Genomic DNA, 23,197 nt, shown 5'->3' on the forward strand with positions numbered 1-23,197 from the left:
TAGACTATAGACTAGACTATAGACTAGACTATAGACTAGACTATAGACTAGACTATAGACTAGACTATAGACTAGACTATAGACTAGACTATAGACTAGACTATAGACTAGACTATAGACTAGACTATAGACTAGACTATAGACTAGACTATAGACAAGACAGATTTGAAGAATTTTGCTGGGACAGTATTCTCAAGATGAATTTCTTCTAAACTTCACCCATAATCTTTCCCCACAAAAAAATTAAAACTACCACCTGATTTTTTTTAATAATTTGTTGTTTTCTTTATTTAAGGATTAATTATTTTTTTCTTTTATTTTCTTTTATATTGCAACTAAGTTTGTGTTTCATTTTGTTTTTTCAATTATTATTATTTTTTCTCAGTGTTTAGTTATATATAATTTTGTTTTCATACCATTATTAACATATTTTTGTTTTATTTGTAATTGTATTATTAAATATTTTATAATTATTTGTATATATAATAATTATAATTATATATTTTAATTATATTTACGATTATTTGATGATAATATTAACAAACAGTTGCACTGCATGTTGTTGTTTTTTCACAGTGTGACTGCTAGACAATTAGATACTTTTTTTGTGTGTTAGGAAAGAGAAGTGTAAGGTGGGCTAAGGGGTGGGTGGCGCAAAAGGAAAAGGGGAGGGGGTAGTTGTTGTATAGTTTATGAGGTGTTATTATGACAAGTATGAATGCCGTGTTATATGTAGTGTTTGAGTAAGTGTTTTCTTTTGTTAAATGTCTTGGTAATTTGTTATAAATACTATTTGTTTGTTATTTCTTTTGTTTTCTTTTTTATTTAAATGAATAATGCTTGTTGTTTTTGTTTATTTTTTTAAGAATTTCTTTCTTGTTTATTTTTTTTTTTTTAATTTTATTTTTTATTTCCAGAAGATGATATTACTACTTACAAAAAAAATAATAAAATTTTACATTAATACATACATAAGTACTTACATTGAAAATTACACTTTTATTTTCTTATTGCGTTTTGTGTTTTAACTTTTGCCAATTGTTTTTTTGTTTTTTACCTTTTTGACGTTTAATGATGTTTTTTCTTTTCTTTTTGGAAATATTTATACAAAATGTGTTTTTTTATTTTTTAAAATTTTAGCAAATTTATTTATTTGTTTTTTAAATGTTTAGTTATTTTTTTATTTTAAATTTAACATAATAAGCTTACAATAATAATTTTGTTAGTGTTGTTGTTTTGTTTTATTTTTAATATTATTTGTTTTTATAATTATTTTTTTTTAATTAATATTTAATACTAAATTTTATAAAATTAGTTGTTTTGCTTCCTTTATTATAAGGGATTTCTAAAAATATTTACACATTTTACAGCCAACTTAAAGATTTATTTTTCATATTTATATTTTAAGGGTCTACACTCAAAGAAAAAATAATAGTAATAATATTATATAGTTTAAATATTAGAATAAAAGAAAAGTAAATTCTCTTTATTTGTGCTTTATTTTAAAAATAAATTATTGTTGATTTTTTTCTTTTGTTTTTTGTTAATTCAAAATTATTTTACAGGAACAAAATTTATAATAAAAAAAAATAATAAAACTTCTAAATGAAATTAAAAAGAAAAATAAAACTTAAAACAATAAAAAACAACCTATAAATTATTTAAAAAATATATATTTGTTTTTGTTTTTCTTTATATATATATTTCCGATTATTTGCCTTACAATTTCTTGATATGTACCATCATCCACTTTTAATAAAAATTATGGTATTTTAAGCCCTTTTTTGTCGATTTTCTTTTGTCATAATCCTATAAATATTATTTACAATTTCTTTTACAGTTTTTTTTATAAAATTTTTTAATATAGTGGCTTGTTTTTGTTGTTGTTGTAGTTTAATACTTGTATTATTTTGACGGCAAATTTAAATTATTCTATAAGCTCTGATTGCATAAGTTTTATACCTTATTTTATACATTACTTTGCGGGCTGTTTAGCAGCATTTTTAACGTTTTTTTATTTTTTTAACAAACACCTGTGTTTTTGTAATTTTTTTTTTTTAATTTTAATGTTGTTTTTTTTCCTAAAATTTCTTTCACATCACATTTTTAATTATTGTCCAAAATTGTTGTTTAAATTAATTTTTTTTAATTTGTTTTTCTATCATTTTTCCTTTTTAATTTCTTTAAATTTTAGCAAAATTTAAGGTCTGAGAGAAAGCTTAGGTGTTTGTTGATGCTGCAAATGTTGCTCTCTGAAAGCTATCAGAGAGCGAAACGCTGAGAGCGGCGAAGTGTTGTTAACATTATTTGGTTTATTGTTTTGTTCTTGATTGTGTACGGGTTGTTGGGATTGTTGTGTGAGTGGAGGCGAATCTAGGCGCGATTGTCATGGCTTGCCGGGCGATAATTTGCCGGAGTTCGATGAGGATGAAGACGAATTGGAATTGTGAGAAATGGGTCCTAGACTATGATGCAAACTTGGCTGGGCGGAGGGTGATGTTTGTACTACATCACAGCCCATGGATGAGGTGGTGCTAGAACCGGAGGGTGAGGCTCCTGAAGGCGGGACATGTTGGGCTTGATGATGCTGCTGACCAGTGGTTAAACTAAGCGGGTTGAAATGTGGTGCTCCGGCAGCGGCTCCGGTAACGGCTGCTTTCCATAGCAAAGGATTCATACCCAGGCCATTGTGAGCCGCTAAACTAGCGCCAAAAGTTCTTTGGTGTTCTAGAAATTCCTGTGAGGGGGCACCCAAATGAGCCGCAGCCGCCGCAGCTGGTCCATAAAAGCCTCTATACAAATCAGGCCTTACATAGGGCGAATAATTTGGTATTCTGGCGGCCAAGGGTGATAAAATTTTACCCGGACTAGGATGTTGACCCGGATGACCATAGAAAGCAGGATGTGTGGGAGGCAAATCACTACCGGGAGGACTGTCTTTATTACCCTCCTTGTTGGCATCCTTAGAGGCCATATCCGCCAAAGACCAAATGCGTGGTTTCGCCGCTAGACTAGCTGTGGTGCTGGCAGCCCCGGCCGCATGCAATTGATTCTGTTGGGCCTGATGATGTTGCTGCAACAGCTGCTGTTGGTGATGGTGGTAGGCGGCAATATCGGGTGGTGAACCTGCTGGTGGTCTAAAGTGATGCAAGGCGGCGGGATGAAACAGGGGATGACCGCCACCGGGCATCATGCCGGGACGATCGTAAAGATCGGGAGAACCATTGGGTGAACCGGGACGAGAGCCAGACCATTCACTGTTACCCTCACCAGGCATGCGATGATCTTTGTCTTCATTAGAACCCAAACCAGAGTCTTTGGCATCTAAAAATTAAACAGAAAAAAAAACAAAAAGAAAAATATTATTAATTGTCAATGATTAAACATAATTAACAAAACGTAATTAAATAATTAATTTATTAATCAATTTTTGTAATTTTTGTTTTTTTTCGAACACTTACCTAATACATCATTATCATCTGTACTTTTATGATCATCATCATCTAAATTACAATCATCATCATCTACCCGATTACGGGGCTCCCAAGTCATTTTATTTTCTTTCTTCAGTCTTCTGCGCGCATTGGCGAACCACGTCGACACTTGAGTCAAAGTCATTTTTGTTATAATCGCCAACATGATTTTCTCTCCTTTTGTGGGATAGGGATTCTTTTTATGCTCATTTAACCAAGCTTTCAGCGTTGAGGTCGTTTCTCTTGTGGCATTTTTACGGCGGGCACCATTTAAATCCATGCCATAACTGGAAAGAGATGAAAAAAATGGAAAAGAGAAATTAGATTTTTGGTTTAGAAGAGAGAGTGTCTTAAGGTTTAGAAGCAATAGAAACAGGAGTGATCTTGTCTATATTACAAAAAGAAAGCTTTTTGAAAAGAGAGACAGAGAGATATTTTAAAGGTTAAAAAGCAATAGACACGAGATTACTCCTGTCTATATTACAAAAAGAAAGAGAGAGAGCTTCTTAAACAAAATAGAAGCGAGAGTGATCCTGTCTATTTCTCAAGTTGAACGGGAGAGAATTTTAAAGAGTTTTTCTTGAAGTTGTAAATATTTTCGAACTTTTTTTTTAAATTTGTTAGTTTTAAACTTTTTGTTTAAATTAAAGTTAATGTGTTTTCTTGTTTATAATTGTTGCTGCCATAATTAGCACGTGTGTTGTTTTAATAGTCTTGTTGATCATTTTACACTTTTTTTGTTGTTGTGCTGTGCTTTGCTGTTGCCATAAAATTTGCTACAATTTTAATTGTCTGCCATTAATAATTGTTACTTGCAACTTGTATGTCTGTTGCAAAAAAATAATTTTCTTTTTTTTTTTGTTTTTGGTTAAAATTTTAATAAAGCCTTAATTTATGTTATTGTTTTTACAACAATGTTATTGTTGTAGCTGTTGTTGCTCAATTTACACATGCTTTTATGTTTGGTGGTCATTTTTATAGAGCAATTTTGTGGCTTTTAGGCAATGCTATGGACGATGACGACGACGACGTCGACGATGATACCATGACAACGAACCAACAATTTTCATATCAATATTTAAACAATCCACAACATATCCACAATTGCTGTAGAAAGAAAAAAATTAAAAACAAAAAGTGGCATGCAACAGCCAACAATTAAGTTAAAATGAAAGCTAAAAGCTACAACAACTACAGCAGCAAGTGCAAATAATGGCTTAAAAGGTCCTGATAATAAGGACTTTATACCAATAAAAATATATTCGTACTATAGACAAAAAGACTTCAGGTTGAAATGTTGGTTTCTTTTATTAGCAACAACAACAACAAAATGTGTTTATTAAAAAAGTATGTTTCGTTATTAATTAGAATTTTAATTAACACCTGCAATTTTGTATCCAACTAAATGTATTATTTTTTTTTTGTTTCTGTTGTTTTTATTCATTCATTATTTTATAGATGAAGCTTCTACTTGTTAAATATAAATTTTATTTTCAACCAACATGACTCAACTTGTTTTAGGTTTTATACTTATAAAAATACTCTGCTAGAGTTTAGTTGTTGAGACATTGTGACAAACGTTTGGGCTAACTGACTGACAGTCTGTCTATCTATCTGTCCGTCCATCCGTCCGTCTGTCGTTATGTGTGAGTCTCAGTATCATGCGGTAATACATTTGTTTTTTTTTTTTCTCTTACATTGTCTGTCTCTACGTGACGGGATGTTTTAAATTGTTTAATTGCCTTCTTAAGCTGGAAATTAATAAGTTTTGTTTTTGTATTTATTTTTTATTAAATTATAAAAAAAAATATTGTGTACAAACAAATTATTACTGTTATTTAAAATGCAACTAAGAGAGGAAGTAACGGTCATTTGAATGGGATGTAAAAAATGCAAAAAAAAGTTGAAATTTTGTTAATAATTTTTTTTTCGTTTATTGGATATTGCAATTTATGAATGAATTTTTATTACGAAATTTATTTGTTAAAGAAAAAAATTAACGCAAAAACTGCTGCTGTGTTTGTTTGTTAGTTTTCTTAAACAATAAATAGAAGCTTGTTTTGTACTTTACAGTGATTTTGAATTGTTAATTGTGTTTTTTAATAAAAACTGCAAAAACAAATATTTTACAAAATTTTTGTTTTATTAAACAACCCACTGTGCAAATCATACAACTTTTTTTTAATATTTTATAATTATATTATTTAAGTTTAGCTATTTTAACAATTGGCAAGTTACAACAAAAATATTTTTTTTTTGCTTATAACACAACCCATTGTGCAGCAAAAAATTAAACTTTAATCCTAATGGTTTCATTCTTAAATTGTTATGAAAAAAAGCTTAGTCACATTTCACAAGATAAGCCAAACATTTTATAAAGTTTTTTTAAATAATTAAAAATTTAATGAGTTATTAAAAAATTTAGCAAAATTAACAAAACACAATGAAAACGTTAAGCGTTAAATAATTTACAAATTCAAAATTTTTATTTGGAATTGTTTAGGTTTTAATATGGGACACAAGTATGACAAAATTTAAATTTCTGATAACAAAGAAAAACATTTTTAAAGTTATTTGTTAAAAAAAGTACCAAATCAGGTACTTTTTAGTTTGAATTTAAAACCTAAAGATATTTGGAATAAAATTAGGGATCTTAAAAAAAAATTAAAAATATTAATATAAGCGAAAATACAATTGAAGCGTTAAGCGACAAATAATTTACAAATTTCAAATTTTATTTAAAATTGTAAAGATTTTAATGCGGGACACAAGTATGACAAAAATTGATGTTTAGATTACATAGGAAAGCCTATTTAAAGTTATTTGTTAAGAAAGTACCAAATCTGGTACTATTTAATTTAAATCCAAAAATTAAATGTATTTATAATAAATATAAAGACTATATGTAATTAAGCTAGTAAAGGGGCAAATAAAAGTACTTTTTTGATAAAGTGACATTTTAATTTCTTTTTGCCTTAAAAGACCTTTCCCTTTATTTTCATTCAAAAAAAGTACCTGTCTCATTTGATTTCAAATTGTTTCTTATTATTTCAATACGTTGGGCTAATAATTAAATTTTGTAGTTTTTTTTTAATATTAATATTCTATGTAAGTAGCCCTCATATCTAATATGTTTAGAATATTGAATTAAATTATTTTGCTTGGCATACATTTATTTTTCAATTTCAATTTTACTCCCACTCACTTGATTGTTGGTAGTTTTTTTTTTTTTTTGAAAATTATGCACATTGCATTGAAGGCCATAAAAAAATATTAATGTACATTTTACAAGTACAATTGAATTGTATTATTTTCTTTTTTTATTATTATTTTTTCTTGTCTTTTTGTATGTGTGTTGTACTAGAGGCGCCTCAAAGTAATAAAACCTTTTTTTTGGTTTGAAAAAACCATTTGAAAGAACTCTTAAACTATGTATGTTGTAGGGAAATATTTGTACAATTATAAATTATCGGGGTTCTATGGTAATAAAAATATTTGTAAATATTAGAGACAATTGAATGAAAGTGCGTTGTGATGTTGTAGCAAAGAAAATGTTTAAATATTTGTTTTAGGTTTGGGAACATTATTCACTTGAGAAGGCGTTAAATGGGTGATGTACTAAACAAATTTATGGTTTAAAGTTCATAGAATAGTTATCACTTTTGATTTAGTTACTTGAGTTTTAAAGAGGTTTTTTAGTTGTAGTAAAGTCTTTACGTTTGAATGATCTTTTCAGCCTAAGGTACAATTTTCTTTTAGATAATACTCCTTAATTTACTTTTTGAGAGAGTATTTTAGGTTAGTAATCATGTTAGTAAAGCACAAAATATTGGTCCTTGGAATCAGTTTCTATATAAAGTCATATCCGTCTGTCTGCCTATCGGTCCGTCTGTCTGTCTATCTAGCCTTCCGTCCTTCTGTATGTTCACGTAAGGCAGGCGCGGATCCAGCTCAATTGTTTTAGGGGGAGGGGTCTATTTTTCCCCTTCACTTATTTTCATTTTTCCTTTCTCATCATTTTTATATTTTGTTCAAAAAAACTTACGGTTTTAAGTGGGAGAGGAGATTACCCTCTCATCTACGTACGATGTGAAGGTTGTTTTTCATGATTTTATGAAAATTTACACAAAAATTTTCTTTGGTCAAAACACTATGTCTGTTAAAAACGGACACCAAAAAGGACTTTTAATGTCAAAAATAAAATTAAAGTTTGATTGAAAATTATGACCAAAAATTGAGCATAAATGAGCGGTGAAAAGGGGGGGGGGGTGGCATGGTTGATTTTAGTAAACTTTACTTTCTCTTAAAACTTACCTATTAAAGGGATAACCAAAGGCAGCATCATAGGGATGATATACAGAGGGATAAGGCCAAGGAGCACCACCAGCAACAAGATTTTCTTTTAAATCCAAACCACCCTAAAATAAAAAAAAACAAAAATTGAAATCAATTAATAAAAATTACAAAAAAAAATCATACTTTAAACAAAAAATTATTAAAAAAAATACAAAGTATATATGTATTACAAATTTATTTGTACCAAAAACAAAAGAAGAAACATGTTAAGACCTTGAACTTAAATTATTTAATAATCATGTTTAACAAATAATTAATTTATTTACTGAACAGCAACAACAACAAAAAAAAAACAATACCTAGAACAACATATGATCTATAACAATAAAACAACAAGTGTTTTAAAACATTGTTTTTATTTGAAATCATTTAATTTAATTTATTAAAACAAAATATACATTTTAATCTTAAAACGTAATAATAGGCATCAATCTCAATCTCCACTTTTAAAAAATGCGTAGTTTCTTGATTTTTTTTTTTTATTAAACTGATAATCTTTTGCATTTCGTTGACTATTATATAAAATAATTATTTCTTTAGAACAAAAAAAAACTTTAAAGATTAAATTTTACTAATTTAATAGATTTAAGAATAAAAAAAGCAAAAACAACAATAACATATATATATATATATATATTTTAAAATAAACTTTATTAAATATTAATGAAGGAAGACCTCACGTTTTTATGAACAAAGTAGTAAAACAAATGGGAAGTTGATAAGAAAAAAATGTGTTATTTTTAAAAATATATTAAACTTTGCTTTAAACTGAATGAGAATTATACAGAATACATATAGAAACATTTAATTTAAGGTCTTAATAATTTTTCTTAATTTAAGTTTTAAATTTTAACAACGACCTTATATGTACATACATATATGCAGACATACACAGTAGTCTATTGTTTGTGGTTAAAGTGTGTAAATACGTTTTTTTATATCTACATAAAATCGTAAAAGTAAAAATTTATCACACCTTTTTAAACATAAATTCAGCGCTGAAAAATGTACGTGCATCATTTGCTAAATGTTGCTTATTACAAAGAAGAAGACACACAGAAAAAAAGACAAACAAACACCCTGCACCAAAAAAAAAAAACAAAAGCACAAAAATTTACGACAAAACAGTAGTCATATGTTAAAGACAGCTTAAGAAATACATATAATTTAATTACACAATATATACATACATATATCTTTTTATATTTACTTTATTATCTACAGAAGAAGATACATGTAAGTTAAGTTATGTATCTATAGGTATGCAGTTATTTTGCGTACACGCAACTACAAATTTACAAAATTCTTAAAAATCTGTTTAAGCAAAAACTAGGGGAAAAAAGTTTTTAGCAGATTTTTAACATGATTTTCAAAGATGTTACTAAATTTCTGTTGTTATATTAGGTTTATTAAAAAGTTTGCTCTATTAAGATAACAATTAAGCTTTACAACGGCAAATAAAGCTAAGAAAGCTTTTCTAAAGCTGTGTTAAAGCATCTGTAGAGAATTTGCGTGAATAGACCTCAGAAAGCTTTTAAACTAGCTTTTAATCACAAAACCTTGAATTCAAAGTATTGCCTCTAACAAAAGAACCAGTCATGAAACTAGTTCCAGTTACAACAAAAGCTTGATTACAAAGTAAGAAAGCTTTTAAAATTGCACTAAGAGTCCTTCAAATATTACCAACGAAATAGTTCCAGTAATGCTATTGAAAGCTTTTGCAAAGTTGTAATAATAACAAATGAACGATTGAACTTGTTCTAATAAAACCATCAAAAGCTTTAAGCTTAATTGTATTAATCAGATTGCTTATAAAGTAAGTTAGTTGTCAGGTCTTTTAAAAGTCTTTCTGTATACTTATTAATCTTAAAGTAAAAGTCACAAAATATTCAACTTTCAATAAGAAACAAAGTAGTCTTTGAACATTAAACAAAAAGTACCTGTTTGACCCAGACTCTTGACTATCTTAACAGACATTTAAAAATTATATTAACAATATAATTTCTAAAAACAACTATTAAAAACCCTTGAAAATCAATTACAAAAAACCAGACAAAATTCTATTTACATTAAAAATTCATTCAATATTTCAAAATTTTTCGAAAAAAAAATCAATGTAATATTATAACAATAGTAGGACAATATTTTTAACAAGTAATTTAAAAACATTTAACATATTTTCTTTATTCATTGTTGTTGTATTTAAAAATCCAGTAGTTGTTGTTGTTGCAGTATTTACTTAATACATAATCAATATTTAAACATATTCCCTTAACACAGTTAAAATGTCTGGATATCAAGCTGTGAACACTTTACACTCTGGTTTTGCACACACCGTGCAACTATTTAAACAGCAACAACAAGACATTGCAGCAACTTTAAAGATACATAATGAGAGTGTACACAATGTGTATGTGTGTGTGTTTGTAGCCAAGATTTTTGAAAACTGATAGTTATAAATATTTTTCAAAAAAAATTTTTTTGGTGTCTGTATGTTTGTACACATTACAAAACCACCATAAATTGTCTGATGATGATGATTTGTCTTGTTGCTTTCTTATAGTCTAGAGAGAAAAAGGTCCCTGAAATGTCTCCGTCTAGGTCATAATAATTTTCTCTGGCGTCTTGTATAATGTAATTTGGTTTTCTCTCAATTTTCCTTAACAAATGTCGCAATTTTTGCTTAATATTTTGGAAAGAAAAAAAAACTATTTTATTGTAAAATTAACAACAATTTTTGTAATTTTCAAGATTTTAATCTTGTTTAGTCGTCAATAAAGAAGAAGAAAAGCCAGAGAAAAATGTCAAGTTGTAACTGTGTGCCAGGAGAAATTGTTAGAGGTCAAATGTGTTTTAGGTAATGTTGGATAATTTCCAAAGTATATTTTTTTCAGTTAAATAGTTTTTGAGATAATGTTCACGAATATGTTTTAGATGAATAGAGGAATAATTGATTTATTTGAATAACTTAATGAGCATAATAAAAACCCATTAAGGCGGATCTGTTGCCTTGCGAAAATCTATAAAAAGAAAACTCTTCTTTGTGGAAGCAAGTTCTAGAATAAAACAGTGCCGAGTAATAAAACCGTTACATTTAAAGAACTAGTTATAGAACTAATTCTAGCAACACTAGAGAAAGCTTTTGCCAAGCCGCAATAATCCAAAAAGCATTATCTGCTTGATTGTTTTTATCCAAAGAACCAGTCAGTAACTAGTTACAGTTGTAATATCAAAAGCTTTCTCCAAGCTATAGTAACAATAAAAGCTTGATCAGAAATATGTAGTAGTAAAACTTCTATAATTTCCTTTAGGTATCAGACCTGTAACTAATACTAGTGCTCGCAATAACAAAAGCATTATTGCTTGATTGTGTTTTTTTACATAGATCCAGTTACGTAACTAGTTCTAAAAGTTCTAAGTTCTACATAAGATCTGTATCTGTATTCTTGATATTTCATAATAGAATTGGACCCTGTGATGAGGTGGATAGTGTCAAAAGTAGATTTCAACAATTTGGAAGCGAAATAGCATCTCTAGAAAACAATGATTAAACAATTTTAAGAAATTTCAACCTGATTACTGAGTTTCTGAATCATTAGACGATAATTTAACGTTAAAGGTAATACGCACGCCAATAAGCAAATGATACACCAAGGCCCTGGTAGCGATCATGTTGCAGCTGTTTTATGTTAGTAATCAGACCATAAAGTTTGAAAACTTTAAAAAGCTTTAAGCTATTTTTCAAGAAAATAACGTTGTTTCTTATACTTTTTTCTTAAATGATAATTTTGCCACTGATTTAAGATATGTTAAGCTTTTAAAATTTAAAAGCTTTAAGCTTCTAAAGAAAATTTCTTTGTTTCTTATTAAAGACATTAGGTTTTTAGTAATAGTTTTTTATAACTATTTCCTTAATGCTTTTTTTTGCCTCAAAATAATATTTATTTAACCGCAATTTTGTGCTTTAATGCTTTTTTTTTCCTTTTCCGTTGTTTTGTAGTAATATTTGGCCATAACAAACTTTGACAAATCACTGTTTGTGTATGTTAAAATAACACTTTTCTTAGTCTTACAATAACCAAAAAAAAACAGCTAAAAGCAGGGTTGGAAAAGTTAAAACTAAATTTTAAAATAATAAAGCAAAAGCAAAAAAAGAATAAATTTCAATTTTGAAAAAAATTGTTTAACAAAAGGTGCAGAACATTTATAGTAAATATATGTGCTGAACTATGACTAAAAAATATGGGACTATAGCCGTTTTCAAATGTCCAGGCCTGCTGCCGTTTTTTAACGATTAGACTTTAACGCCAAAAAAAAAGAAGAATAACACAATTTGTTGGATCCTTTTTTTTTTTGCTCACTTTACACAACAATGGTGGTTAGTTTTAACAATGTTACAGTTACATTGTTTTGTTGTGCTCTTAACGAGAACAGGGAGGGGCTTTTGTAAATGAAAAAATTATACCTTTTTTCGCTTTACTCCCTTAAGGATATAAAAACGACTCTCATATGAGTGTTTAACAGACAAATGTTTATTTTTTAAAGAATACTTTTTCTACTTTAAGGGAGAGTTTTAAAAAACCATATTGAATTTTGTTTTCTTTTTAGGGTAATATACATTTTTTTTGTTATTTAAAGTTTAAACTAACAAATTCAAGTGGTTTTAAAGTTTACTTTGTTATAATATTTTGATTTGTTATATAAGGAAAAAAAATCAATTTAAATATAATTTTTTTTTAGAAAATAATAAAAATACTCTTTAAGTGTTAGGAAAAACATCAAGTGTTTAAGGTGTTGAAGGAATTATGTAAAAAATTTCGAAAAATTTCAACAAATTAGGGCGCCACATTAAACACAAACTAAGTGTTTTTTAATTTCGCTCTATGCATTCCAAACAACAGAAAAAGTGTTAGAAAATGTTTTTATTTGCTTTAACAAGTTTAAAGATGAATGAAAATCTCTACCAAAAAAAATACAAAACCATATGGCAAATGTTTATAAAACACCTCAAAGCAGCAGTAGTACCAAGGAACCAACAAAAAATGGAATGTACTACAACCGTCAGAATATAGAAATCTATACACACACATGCTGTCACCGCTTGTTGTGTTGACAAATTTATTAATAAGGCTTTAATATGCTAAACTAATAAGATTTACAGTTTTCAAGAAAAATCTCTTCTTTTTTTTATAATTTTAAAAGGCGGCGTTGTCTCTTTAAATTTAGTTTAATGTTCTCATTTTCCGTTTAATGTTTATATGCCTTATGCTCAAAGTGACATATGATGTCAAAGTAATGACTTCTTTAAGTCTCTATGACATTTGATAATGATGTCTAGTTGCTATCACTGCTGCTTGCTGCTGTAGTTTGTAATGGCAATGAAAAATTGTCACATTTTAAATTGTCAACTTCAACCCCCCCCCCTCTTCAATTTTTGTTTTATTTTTTGATTTATAGCAGGTTAAAAACGATTTCCCCTCAAAAGCATAAAATTACTTTTCAAAATAAAATTAATTACAAATGAAGGCACGCGGGAAATGACATTTTATTTTGTATGGAAATAATTTTGATATTTGAAAAAAACAAAAACTGTATAGGGGTGTTGAGTCTAAAATTTAATGTAATAAAAAATTCAAATCAATATTAAACAAACAAATTTTTAATAATTTTATGATTAAAGAACAATAGAGCCTCTAAATGTTTTAATTAAAATTAACCCTAAAAAGAGCTAATGAAATTTTAAAGTGATTTCTCTTTAAATATAAAGCATAAAGACGACTTAATGATGCTAAGCTTTAAATCTATTTGAGCTGAAAGCTGTAAGCTTAAGCAAGCAAATTAGATTGCTGCAGTGTCAACATTTGAAACTTTTTAATAGTAACAGCTTTAAGCTCTTTAGAAGAGCATTTTAATGTTAATAAGCCTGAAAATCTAATCATGCTTAAATCTTTATGCTAAAGCTGAGAGTTATAAACCCGCAAGCTAATTACAATGCTGAAGTGTCAAAATCTGAAAAAGCTATTTATCTTTTAATATAAAGCTTAATAGAGTGTTAATGATGCTAAGCTCGAAATCTAATTGTGCCCAAAGCTGTGAGTTATAAACACGCAAGCTAATTAGATTGCTAAAGTGTCAAATTTTAAAACTTTTTAACAGTAACAGCTTTAATGTTTATAAGCTTGAAAATCAAGTCGTGCTTAAAGCTGAGAGTTATAAACAAGCAAGTTAGATAGCTGAAATGTTAAAATCTGAAACTTTAAACAATTAAATCTTAAAGTTTTATATTTGAAAGATATTTCTCTGGTGCTTAAAGCTGAGAGTTAAAAACTAGCAAGCAAATTATATTGCTAAAGTTTTAAAATGTGAAACTTTTAACAGTAAAAGCTTAAAGCTGATTTATTTTGACAAACGCCTAAAGGTTAAACTTTCAACAAAAACTCTTGAACTGTAAACTAGTTTTTGTCTTTTTTCACCAAAGTTTTTACTGCTACACCTCACTTTTTGGGCTGTTTTTTTGTTTGTTTTGGAACAATAAAATTTGCTGCTTATTTAAACTTTAAAGAAATAAACATAAAAAATAATTTGCATAACAAATTATATGCACAAAAATGTATAAAAAAAAAATAATAAAATTAAATTTAAATCAATAAATTGTCTTCTTTTTCAACACAAATCAACACAGTACCAAATGATGTTAAATGTTTTTTCTTCTTTTTTTTAGCCACAAAAGGTGATTAAAAACGTTTAAGAAAAAAAGCCACAAAAACCCAAAAATTTAACGAGCTTTTAATAAAAAAAAAAATTTGTTATGTTCAAGAAAAAAAAACACAGAAAATAATAAAATCACAAAATAAATAAAAAAAACAACAATAACAAAAACTCAATAAACATAAAATTAATGACATTATTTTTGTTTAACAAAAACAAAAAAAACACAAACACATTTTTGCTTAAAATATGTAAAATTAAGAAAAAAAAATATTGTTGTACAACAATTGACATTTAAAACAGTGTTTAACAACATGTTTAGAGGATTTCTAGAAAATGTTCTTACAAATGACATTTTCAAAAAAAAAGCCATATGTTATGTTAAGCAAGAGACAATCTTCAAAACCACTTAAATAAACAGCACGAGCCAATAGAACATTTTAAACAAATTCTCAATAAATTTTTTTTAAATTCCTAGAAAATTTCATAATTTTAAACTCTTAAAAAAATTAAGAGTTTTTCTTTTTAAATTTCTAAAAAGTTACAATTTTACATAATTCTTAAGACACTTACCGGATTTGCATAAAATTGCGGCTGTTCAGCACCCATGCTCGACAAATACGCTGACATACCCTCGGGATAAACGCCCAAGGGCACACCACCAGGTCCCGCTACTAGACCACCGGCGGCCGCTAGTCTTTGATAACTTAACATATCGTATTGGCAGGAGCATAATGTTTGACCACTAACAGGATCTGTATATATTGTACGACCCGTATCACAGCAACGATTACCCGATGAAGGAGCACCTGGTGCTCCAGGAGGTGGTGGCGGTGGTGGAGCACCCGTTGAGCCTGGTGCCAAAGGGCCAGGTAATACTGATGTGGGAGGTGGACCACCGGCCGCTGAACCGGGACCGCTGGATGTCAAGGCGGACGATGATGAACTATAGGGTGTGGCGGGTGAAACGGAACGCGCGCCCGGCGGTACAGTTGATGTTACAGCCATTGCGTTGGCAACAGAGGGCGTGGTTAGGGAGGCGGTTGAAGACGGCACGGCGGCTACAACGGCAGCAGCAGCTGCTGCAGCGGCGGCGGCGGCAACTGCAGTGGCGTTTAATGAAAGTGAAGTTTGTTGCTGCTGCTGCTGTAGTTGTTGTGTTGTATGCGTATTATGACTGTTGGTGCTTAAATTTGTAGGTTGAGTTTGTAGGCTCTGATGCAAAGGTGTTTGTGTGGAGGTGGGCGATGCACTTGGTCGAGTTGAAACGGCATTCTATAAAAAAATATTAAAAAAACAACAATTATTTATTATTATTATTTTAAAACAAATAACTACATTTTTAATTAACACAAACTCGTGTGTTATAATTTAAGTATGTAGCTTGTTTAGAAAAAAACAGCTTATCTCTACTATAACTATTTTGCTGCTTGTCAATAGTTTTAATGATAAGAAATCATTAACTAGTTTACTACTATTCTATAGCTGTTCAGCAGCTAAAAAAAAGGGTTGTAGATTGTCTAAAGAAAATTAAACAAATCACTACTTACTTACTATTTACTGGCTAAAGCAAATACACATATCAACGATTAAACATCTAAAGTATACAATTTACAACGAGTGTATGTTTTTTTTTTTTCTTTCCTTTTTACTTTTTAATAAAAGCCGACAAATCATGTTCATATGTCAAGCTATATAAACAGACCCCCCTTTTTTCTTCCAATACCTGATCTAAAGGGCTCACTCCATTAATAAGACATACAAAATTGCTAGCTGACTGACTGACTGACTGACTGGCTGGCAACTATTTCTATATTGGAAATTGTTAAATCCAAACGATTGACATCAATGATTTTAAATTATACAACAATTGCTTTAACAACCACTTCAGCTAAAACTATATTTATGTATATACAACTCTAATAACCCATTTGACGGTTTAAAATGTTACATTTATTGTTTACATTGTCAGCAGCTATCCCTACATTTAGGAGGTTTCTTTTTTAATATTCCGTTTTTTTACGATTTTATTGTCAACACTTTTAGTTACTTTTAATATGATTTTTCGTTTTATTTTATCAATTTTCTTGAGTTTTTTTTATGTTCTTTTTGTATAGAAAATTGTTTACAAGTATTGTATATAGTAAATGGTTAGATTTGTTTGGTTTTAATAACCGGCGTTTTGTTTATATTTAATCTTTTCTTTAGATTAAGAGATAATTTTAACAGTTCTGTTTTTTTTCTGCTGTTTTTGTTTATTTGTCCTATACATACTTTGTGTTGTGCTGTTGTAAGTAAAACAAAAAAAATGGGTTAAAAGTAAAAAATGCCGCCTTAATCTGTGTTTAATAATCAGTCCATATCGAAATTGAAATTAAATTAAAAAAATATAAAAAATAAAACAAAACATTTTAAGTGTTAAAGAATTCTGATGTTTGGTTTTGGCATTGAAAATATTGATAGAAAATGTTTTTTTTAAGCAAAATGTTTACAAACCCCCAAGTAGTTTAATAGCTTAAGATAACCATATAAAAACTATTATTAATGTTTAATCTTAGTTTAATTAACAGTTTAGCTAATTTATATACGTTTTCCTTTTTTCCCGTTTCTTGATCAGTTTAGTTTACTAGCTCAATTAAACCTAGTTTAAACTAAACTTACTCATATTTAAATTAGTTTCTAAAGCATAATTTAAGCTTTATAATATGTTAAACAACAAAGGTTTTAGCACAGTTTAAGCTTTTTAAAGCATAAAACTCTTCGTAGCATAAACATGGCTTGTTTCAATCAAAATTTGTTTTTAAAGCTTAATTAACTAAAGTTTATATACACTTTAAGCTTTTTAAAGCATGTAACTAAGAAACTGTTATTTCAATAGTATTTTAATCAAGTTTAGATAAAGCTTTTCGAACAACAAAAGCAGTTCGATTAATAAAGTTTAAAAATAATAATAATCAGAAGAAATTCATATTTAAATGACATATAAACGTGCAATTTATATTAAACTTCATGTGCCCAAAGCTTTGTTAGTAAACTAGTATTAAATATAAGCTTTTGAAGTTAACAAAAGTTTTATTAAATTGCATTTTAAAGCCTGAAAATATGCAACAAAACAAACAGTTTGTTTAAATAGGTTCTAGTTCCTCAGTAACCTATTAAAAAGGAGAATGAATGCTTTTAAGTCTGAATATGAAAATAAAAAAGGCTATATAATTTTGCAGTAAATAGTTCGCATTATATTGATTCCTAAAAGCCCGAAAAATATGCAACAATATTATGCTGTAAAGAAAACAATAATTTTGTTCCCAGCTCCTAAGTAACCAATTAAAGGGAGATTCAAATTAAATGAAAGATTTAAAATCGGAATTAGAAAACTTTTTATAAAAATCTTAAGAAAGATTTTATAATTTTACGGTAAATAGTTCGTATCATATGGATTTCTTAAAACCTTGAAAATATGCAATAATATTTTGTTTTAAAGAAAACAAATACATATTTTGTTTAAAAAAATCACAGTTCCTAAGTTACTAATGCAAGAGAAAATCAAATAAATCAAATGAATAAATTTAAAACGTAATTTGAAAAGTTATTATAAGAATTTTTTTATAATTTTGCGGTAAATAGTTCGTTTAAACTATTTTACCTAAAAGTATGCTAGAAAAATAATTTAAAGAGATTTAAAAGATAAAGATTTAAAGCTAACGAATAGGATTAATTTGAGCTTTTGTTTAGTTTTAAAAATGTTTTTTAAAAGTTAGGAAAATTATGTTAAATAAATGAATGACCATAATAACTTGTTAGTGTTCAAAATTTAAGCCTTAAATTATGCCTTGAATGAACTGTTATTGGAATAATTATAGACCAAAGGAATAGTTTTTCTAAAGAAGAACAGTAAAGAAATGTTCTTAATCTTTACAATAGAACAAGATTTTACACAATAATTTCTTAACAAAATGATTTAGATCTAAGCCCTGAAGTATGCTACATTAAACGTTTAAACTGCTGTTTGAATAACTTTAAGAATGAAGGACCATTTTTCAAAAAAAAATCACTGTTCTTTTAAATTTATAACTAAAATAAGAAAAATTAGTTTTAATTTCATTAACAGCAAAATTATGGTTAAAAAAAAATTAAGTTTTATTTTTTTGAAATATTTTTCAATTACAAAAATAACATTTCTAATAAAATTATTAAATATTTTGATTAAACTTTGATTTTAACATAATGTTTATAGATGTTTATAGCTAAACATTTCATTTCAATTTAATAATAAAAATCCACAAAAAAAAAACTTCTTAAAAATTTGTTTATAATTAAAATTTTATTTCTTAGTAAATTAAAGAAGATTTAAGAAAATTTTGTGTGTTTGCAAAAAGGGGGGAATCAGAGGCTTGTTATTAATAGGTTTTGTTAACAACAAGAACAATTTGGCAACAATTTTAATTTCGATACAATTAAAATAAAACACTAAAAATGTTGTTGTTTTTGTTGTTATTGTATTAGTGAAATATGCTACTACTAAAATGTACAAAAATAATGAATTTCAATTTTACAACTTGTTTTTTGTAGAATTTTTTTTTTGTAATTTTTTTCGTTGTACATGTTATTTGCTTGGCAAAACAATTCGATTGAAATCAATTAAACTGAAAGCATTTGCAATAAATGAACAACATACAAACACTGTGTAGAAGGGTAGAGTGTTGTGAGTGTTCTACTATTAACAACATGACAATCATTTAGTATATTTTAGCGCAAAACAACTTGTTGGTTGAATTGCTTTAAGATAACAATGTAGAAAGAAAAAAACAATCAACAACAACAATAACCAAGAACATCATATATGTCTATATAAATATATAGACTATATATAATCAGTTCAATAGATACCCATGGCAGACTTGCAGACCTACATACATATGTATAGGAGCAATTGTATACAGTAGCAATTTACAATATTTTAAAACAACCCAAAAAACTTGTGTTTTTTGTTGCTGCCAAAATAATTTAAAAAAAATGTTTAAAAATCTAAAAACAAGTTTAATTATTTGAAATTCTTTAGTTTAGGAAAAAAAATAACAAAAAACATATTAATTTATACACTTATCGAGAGAATAAAAACACTATAATAACAAATATTAAGGTTTCATGTTACGAATTCACCTCAAGTCAATTGAAATGGCTGAAATGGGGCGTTACTTTAATGTTTTTTATTTGCTGCTTTTTTCATTTCCAATTTTTGGCAAAACAAATTATTTTGATTATTTAACTCATGTTTTATAGTTTTGTTTTATTTTAAATGATTTACGATAATTTTATTAAAGTTTTTTTTCTTTATTTGTTACGCCATTTTGTGTTGCTGTTTAAACAATATAATTTTTATGTTTGATTTAAACATTTATGTGTATGAGCTAAAGTTTTATAACATGAAAGTAAAATATTTATGTTATTTTTTATAAACATTTATTAAAGGTTTTTAGAAATATTGATTTATAAACTCTTAATAAGTGTGGTCTTATGTTATGCTTTTAAGTTTCTCCAACCAACTCGTAACGAACAGTTTTAAGCAAGAATTAAATAAATTAAATAAACATTTTACATCAACTTTTTTAAATATAGTTTATATACCTCTTCCCACAATTGTTTAAAAAAAGTCTCAGAAAAGCTGATTTTTTACTTTTTGGAAGTGCCAAAAAGTGACATCACTTTGTGTTAAAGATATTATTGTCAAATTTAATGTTCAGAGAACCATAGTTTTAGGTATAATCAACTAAAACTTAAAACAATTAAACAAAAAGAAATCTATTAAAATAAACGGATTCTAAACCCCAACCAGAAAAGAAAAGCTTTAACGCATCAAGTTAAGATCTAAAAATTCACCAACAAAAGCTTAATCATAAAAATTCAATTAGATCTCTTAAAGAGAAGACTACAAATTTAAAATCCTTTGATAAAAAGTTTAAAACTTTGGGCATTAAAGTTGATAACTGTTCGATTCAAAAGTTTTGTTCAATTAATAAAACTCTTTTCAATTCTTTATGAATTTTTTTTAAGAAATCATTTTACAATTAGAAAGAAAAATTTTATAAAATCAAAAGTTGAGATTTTGAAACAACATTCATATTTTCACAATTTTCAATAATTTTTTTTTCACTTTTGTTTTTAAAATTTTATAAAATCCAATTGTTCAACTAAAATCTGGAACTTATTTTCAATTCTTAAGCAAAATTGTCTACACATCTTGGTTCGAATGAACATTGTTTTAATAAACAATAGTCTTCCTTTATCAAAGGTTTATAGAATAAATTTTGTATGAAAATTTGTTTTATAAAAAGTTTTATGAATAAGACCCTTTACGATTACATCCAACAAAAGCTTTTTTTATCTCAAAAACCGTATAGTAAAATATGAAGTGTAGCTTTTATAAGAGACGCGCTCTAAATCAAATTGTCAAGCCAAAAAATGAAACATTTTATAAAACTTTGACATTTTTTCAACAAATCACTTTCTTACAGTTTCCAAAAATCTCATAAAAATCAAAGAAAGAGAACTTTTATAAAGACACAGATCACAAAAACCAAATGTCAAATCAAAAAGAAAATAACTTATTGAAAATTTTCAACAGATAACTTTCTTTCTTAAATGTTATAAAAACGAGAGGAATTTGAAATTTAAAAACAATGAATCAAAATCCAATTGTCGGGAGAATAAAATCACTTTGTAATTTTTATACAAAAAAAAGAGTTTATTTTTGTAAATTCCTTTCCCATTGTTCACTCCTTTTTTTATATAAATTGTTTTTATATTTTCAAAAATTTCTAGGAATATATTTTGAACGTAAGGTCCAGATGTTCGAGAGAATCAAACATGAGGACCAGTAGCGGCAAAGAATAAAACTGTTAACAGACAATAACTTAGAATAACTATTAGAAACCTTTTAAAGTTTTCAAAATGAAAAATAGCCAATGGTTCACAGAATCGAGGCAGCCAAACATCTTTTCATATTATGATAAAGTAAAAAATCAGTTTATAAATCCAATTGATGTTTTCGAAAGTTCTATATATCCAAAAATAAGTAGGTAATCAAAAAGTATCCAAATTTCTTTCAATAATTTTAAAATCAAACATTTTCTTTTCTTAAACAAAATGTTCATGAAAATTCCCTAAAAATTCTAAATATTTTTCATATTTCCAGTTTTTCTAACTTATAATAATTTTAATAAAAAATAATATTATAGAAAAAAATACACACCATTACTAAACACACACCACTTTCATTACTATGCACTGTCATTTAATATAGATGTTAGACACAAAACCAACAAATTGTTACAACAATAAACTCTTTTTAAATAAATTTTTAAACAAAAAGTAAAAAAGAAATATTTTGTTTTTTTCCGGTAATAAAACAAATTTATTTAAATTCTTTTAATGCCAGGATTTTATTAAGAAAATAAAAATCCTTTTTTATCAAAAAATTTTTTTTATAAAAACATTTTCTTTTTTTTAAAAAAAGAACTTTTTTTCTTCTTTTTTTAAGACAAACACTTTATAATTTTGTTATAAATAAAAACACCGGCGGCAATTTGCTTACGATCTTTTTTATAGAATTTTTCTATGTTTTCAATCTTTGGTTAGGAAATATTTATTATTTTCTTTTTTTATATTGTAAATCCACCATAAATTAATTAATTTAATTAAATTTTATTTTCAAATAACTTCATTTAACACTTAAATCCAACTTTTATATTAACGACGGTTTGTTTTTAAATTTCTTTAACAAAAAGCGTATTTTGTAGGAGCGAGCGAGCGTACGTTTTCTTCTTTCTTTACGTTTTATTATTTTTCTTCTTACTGCTACTAGTAGAAATTTTTATAGATTTTTTTCTTTCTGCTTTTTTTAGTGTAAGAAATTATTATTATTATTTTTTTCTTTCTGAAGGGAAAAAACAAACGGACGACACGAACGAACAATCTGCGTAACAGTCAAAAGTAGACTAACATGGGTTACTTGAGCATGTACAAAGTGGTGGTGTACAACAAATGGGAATTACACGACAAACACGACACAACACAGCAACAACAACATCATAAGCAGCAACATCACACACAGCTTTAAAACATGTCTACAACAACAAGAAATTGAAATACAAAAACAAAACAGAGAACAGTAGAAGTAAAAAAAAAACACACAACAGAAACAAAAATACAAAAAGACTACTACTAGTACAACTACCACCACCACCAGCACTCTTGCTCCTCAAAAAACCACTCGCACACACACACACACACACTCACTAACTCGCTCAGTCAGTCATTTGTACACACAGATACTACTTACAGTTGTTGCCAAAAGATATCAAGCCAGTCAGTCAAACAGACATCCAGCTAGCTAGCCAGCAAGAAAGCAAGAAAAGCAAGCAATAACAATAATAATAATAATGATGATGATGTTGTTGATATGATGGTGAATGAACATTTGTTGTGACGACTTAACAATACTAAACTACACAGGAACAGATACAACAACAAAACAATTCAAATAAAAACACAGATACTTTTACTAATACCATGGAATAGCACATTTTATGCAACATAGATACGTTTTATTTATACAGTGAGCAAATAGAGTGAGAGCCAAGTGTCTGAGGGTGAGTATAAAT

At 27.4% G+C, this 23,197-nt stretch overlaps 1 protein-coding gene across 1 annotated transcript; it reads right to left on the minus strand.

Moving 5' to 3' along the window:
• Positions 1 to 1,852: 1,852 nt before the first annotated feature.
• On the minus strand, positions 1,853 to 22,546 carry LOC111684594 (homeobox protein araucan). The gene is made up of 5 exons (XM_046951955.1): positions 21,787 to 22,546; positions 15,111 to 15,812; positions 7,788 to 7,891; positions 3,462 to 3,760; positions 1,853 to 3,324 (listed from the first exon to the last, which is right to left on the minus strand). The coding sequence occupies exons 1-5, from the start codon at positions 21,826 to 21,828 to the stop codon at positions 2,387 to 2,389; spliced, it is 2,085 nt and encodes a 694-aa protein (XP_046807911.1). The 5' UTR covers positions 21,829 to 22,546; the 3' UTR covers positions 1,853 to 2,386.
• Between the last annotated feature and the right edge of the window lie 651 nt (positions 22,547 to 23,197).

The sequence above is a fragment of the Lucilia cuprina genome, chromosome 5 (assembly GCF_022045245.1).
Source record: "Lucilia cuprina isolate Lc7/37 chromosome 5, ASM2204524v1, whole genome shotgun sequence".
Classification (NCBI taxonomy): Eukaryota; Metazoa; Arthropoda; class Insecta; order Diptera; family Calliphoridae; genus Lucilia; species Lucilia cuprina.

What these genes read in the sequence shown, in the direction of transcription:
- LOC111684594 (XM_046951955.1), bottom strand. Translation starts at nt 21,828, where the DNA reads ATGACAGTGCATAGTAATGAAAGTGGTGTGTGTTTAGTAATG. An exon ending in GTGGTGTGTGTTTAGTAATG is followed by an intron (nt 15,813 to 21,786) that starts GTGTGTATTTTT and finishes ATTTTTTTATAG; the next exon opens with AATGCCGTTTCAACTCGACC. An exon ending in TTTGGTTATCCCTTTAATAG is followed by an intron (nt 3,761 to 7,787) that starts GTAAGTTTTAAG and finishes ATCTCTTTCCAG; the next exon opens with TTATGGCATGGATTTAAATG.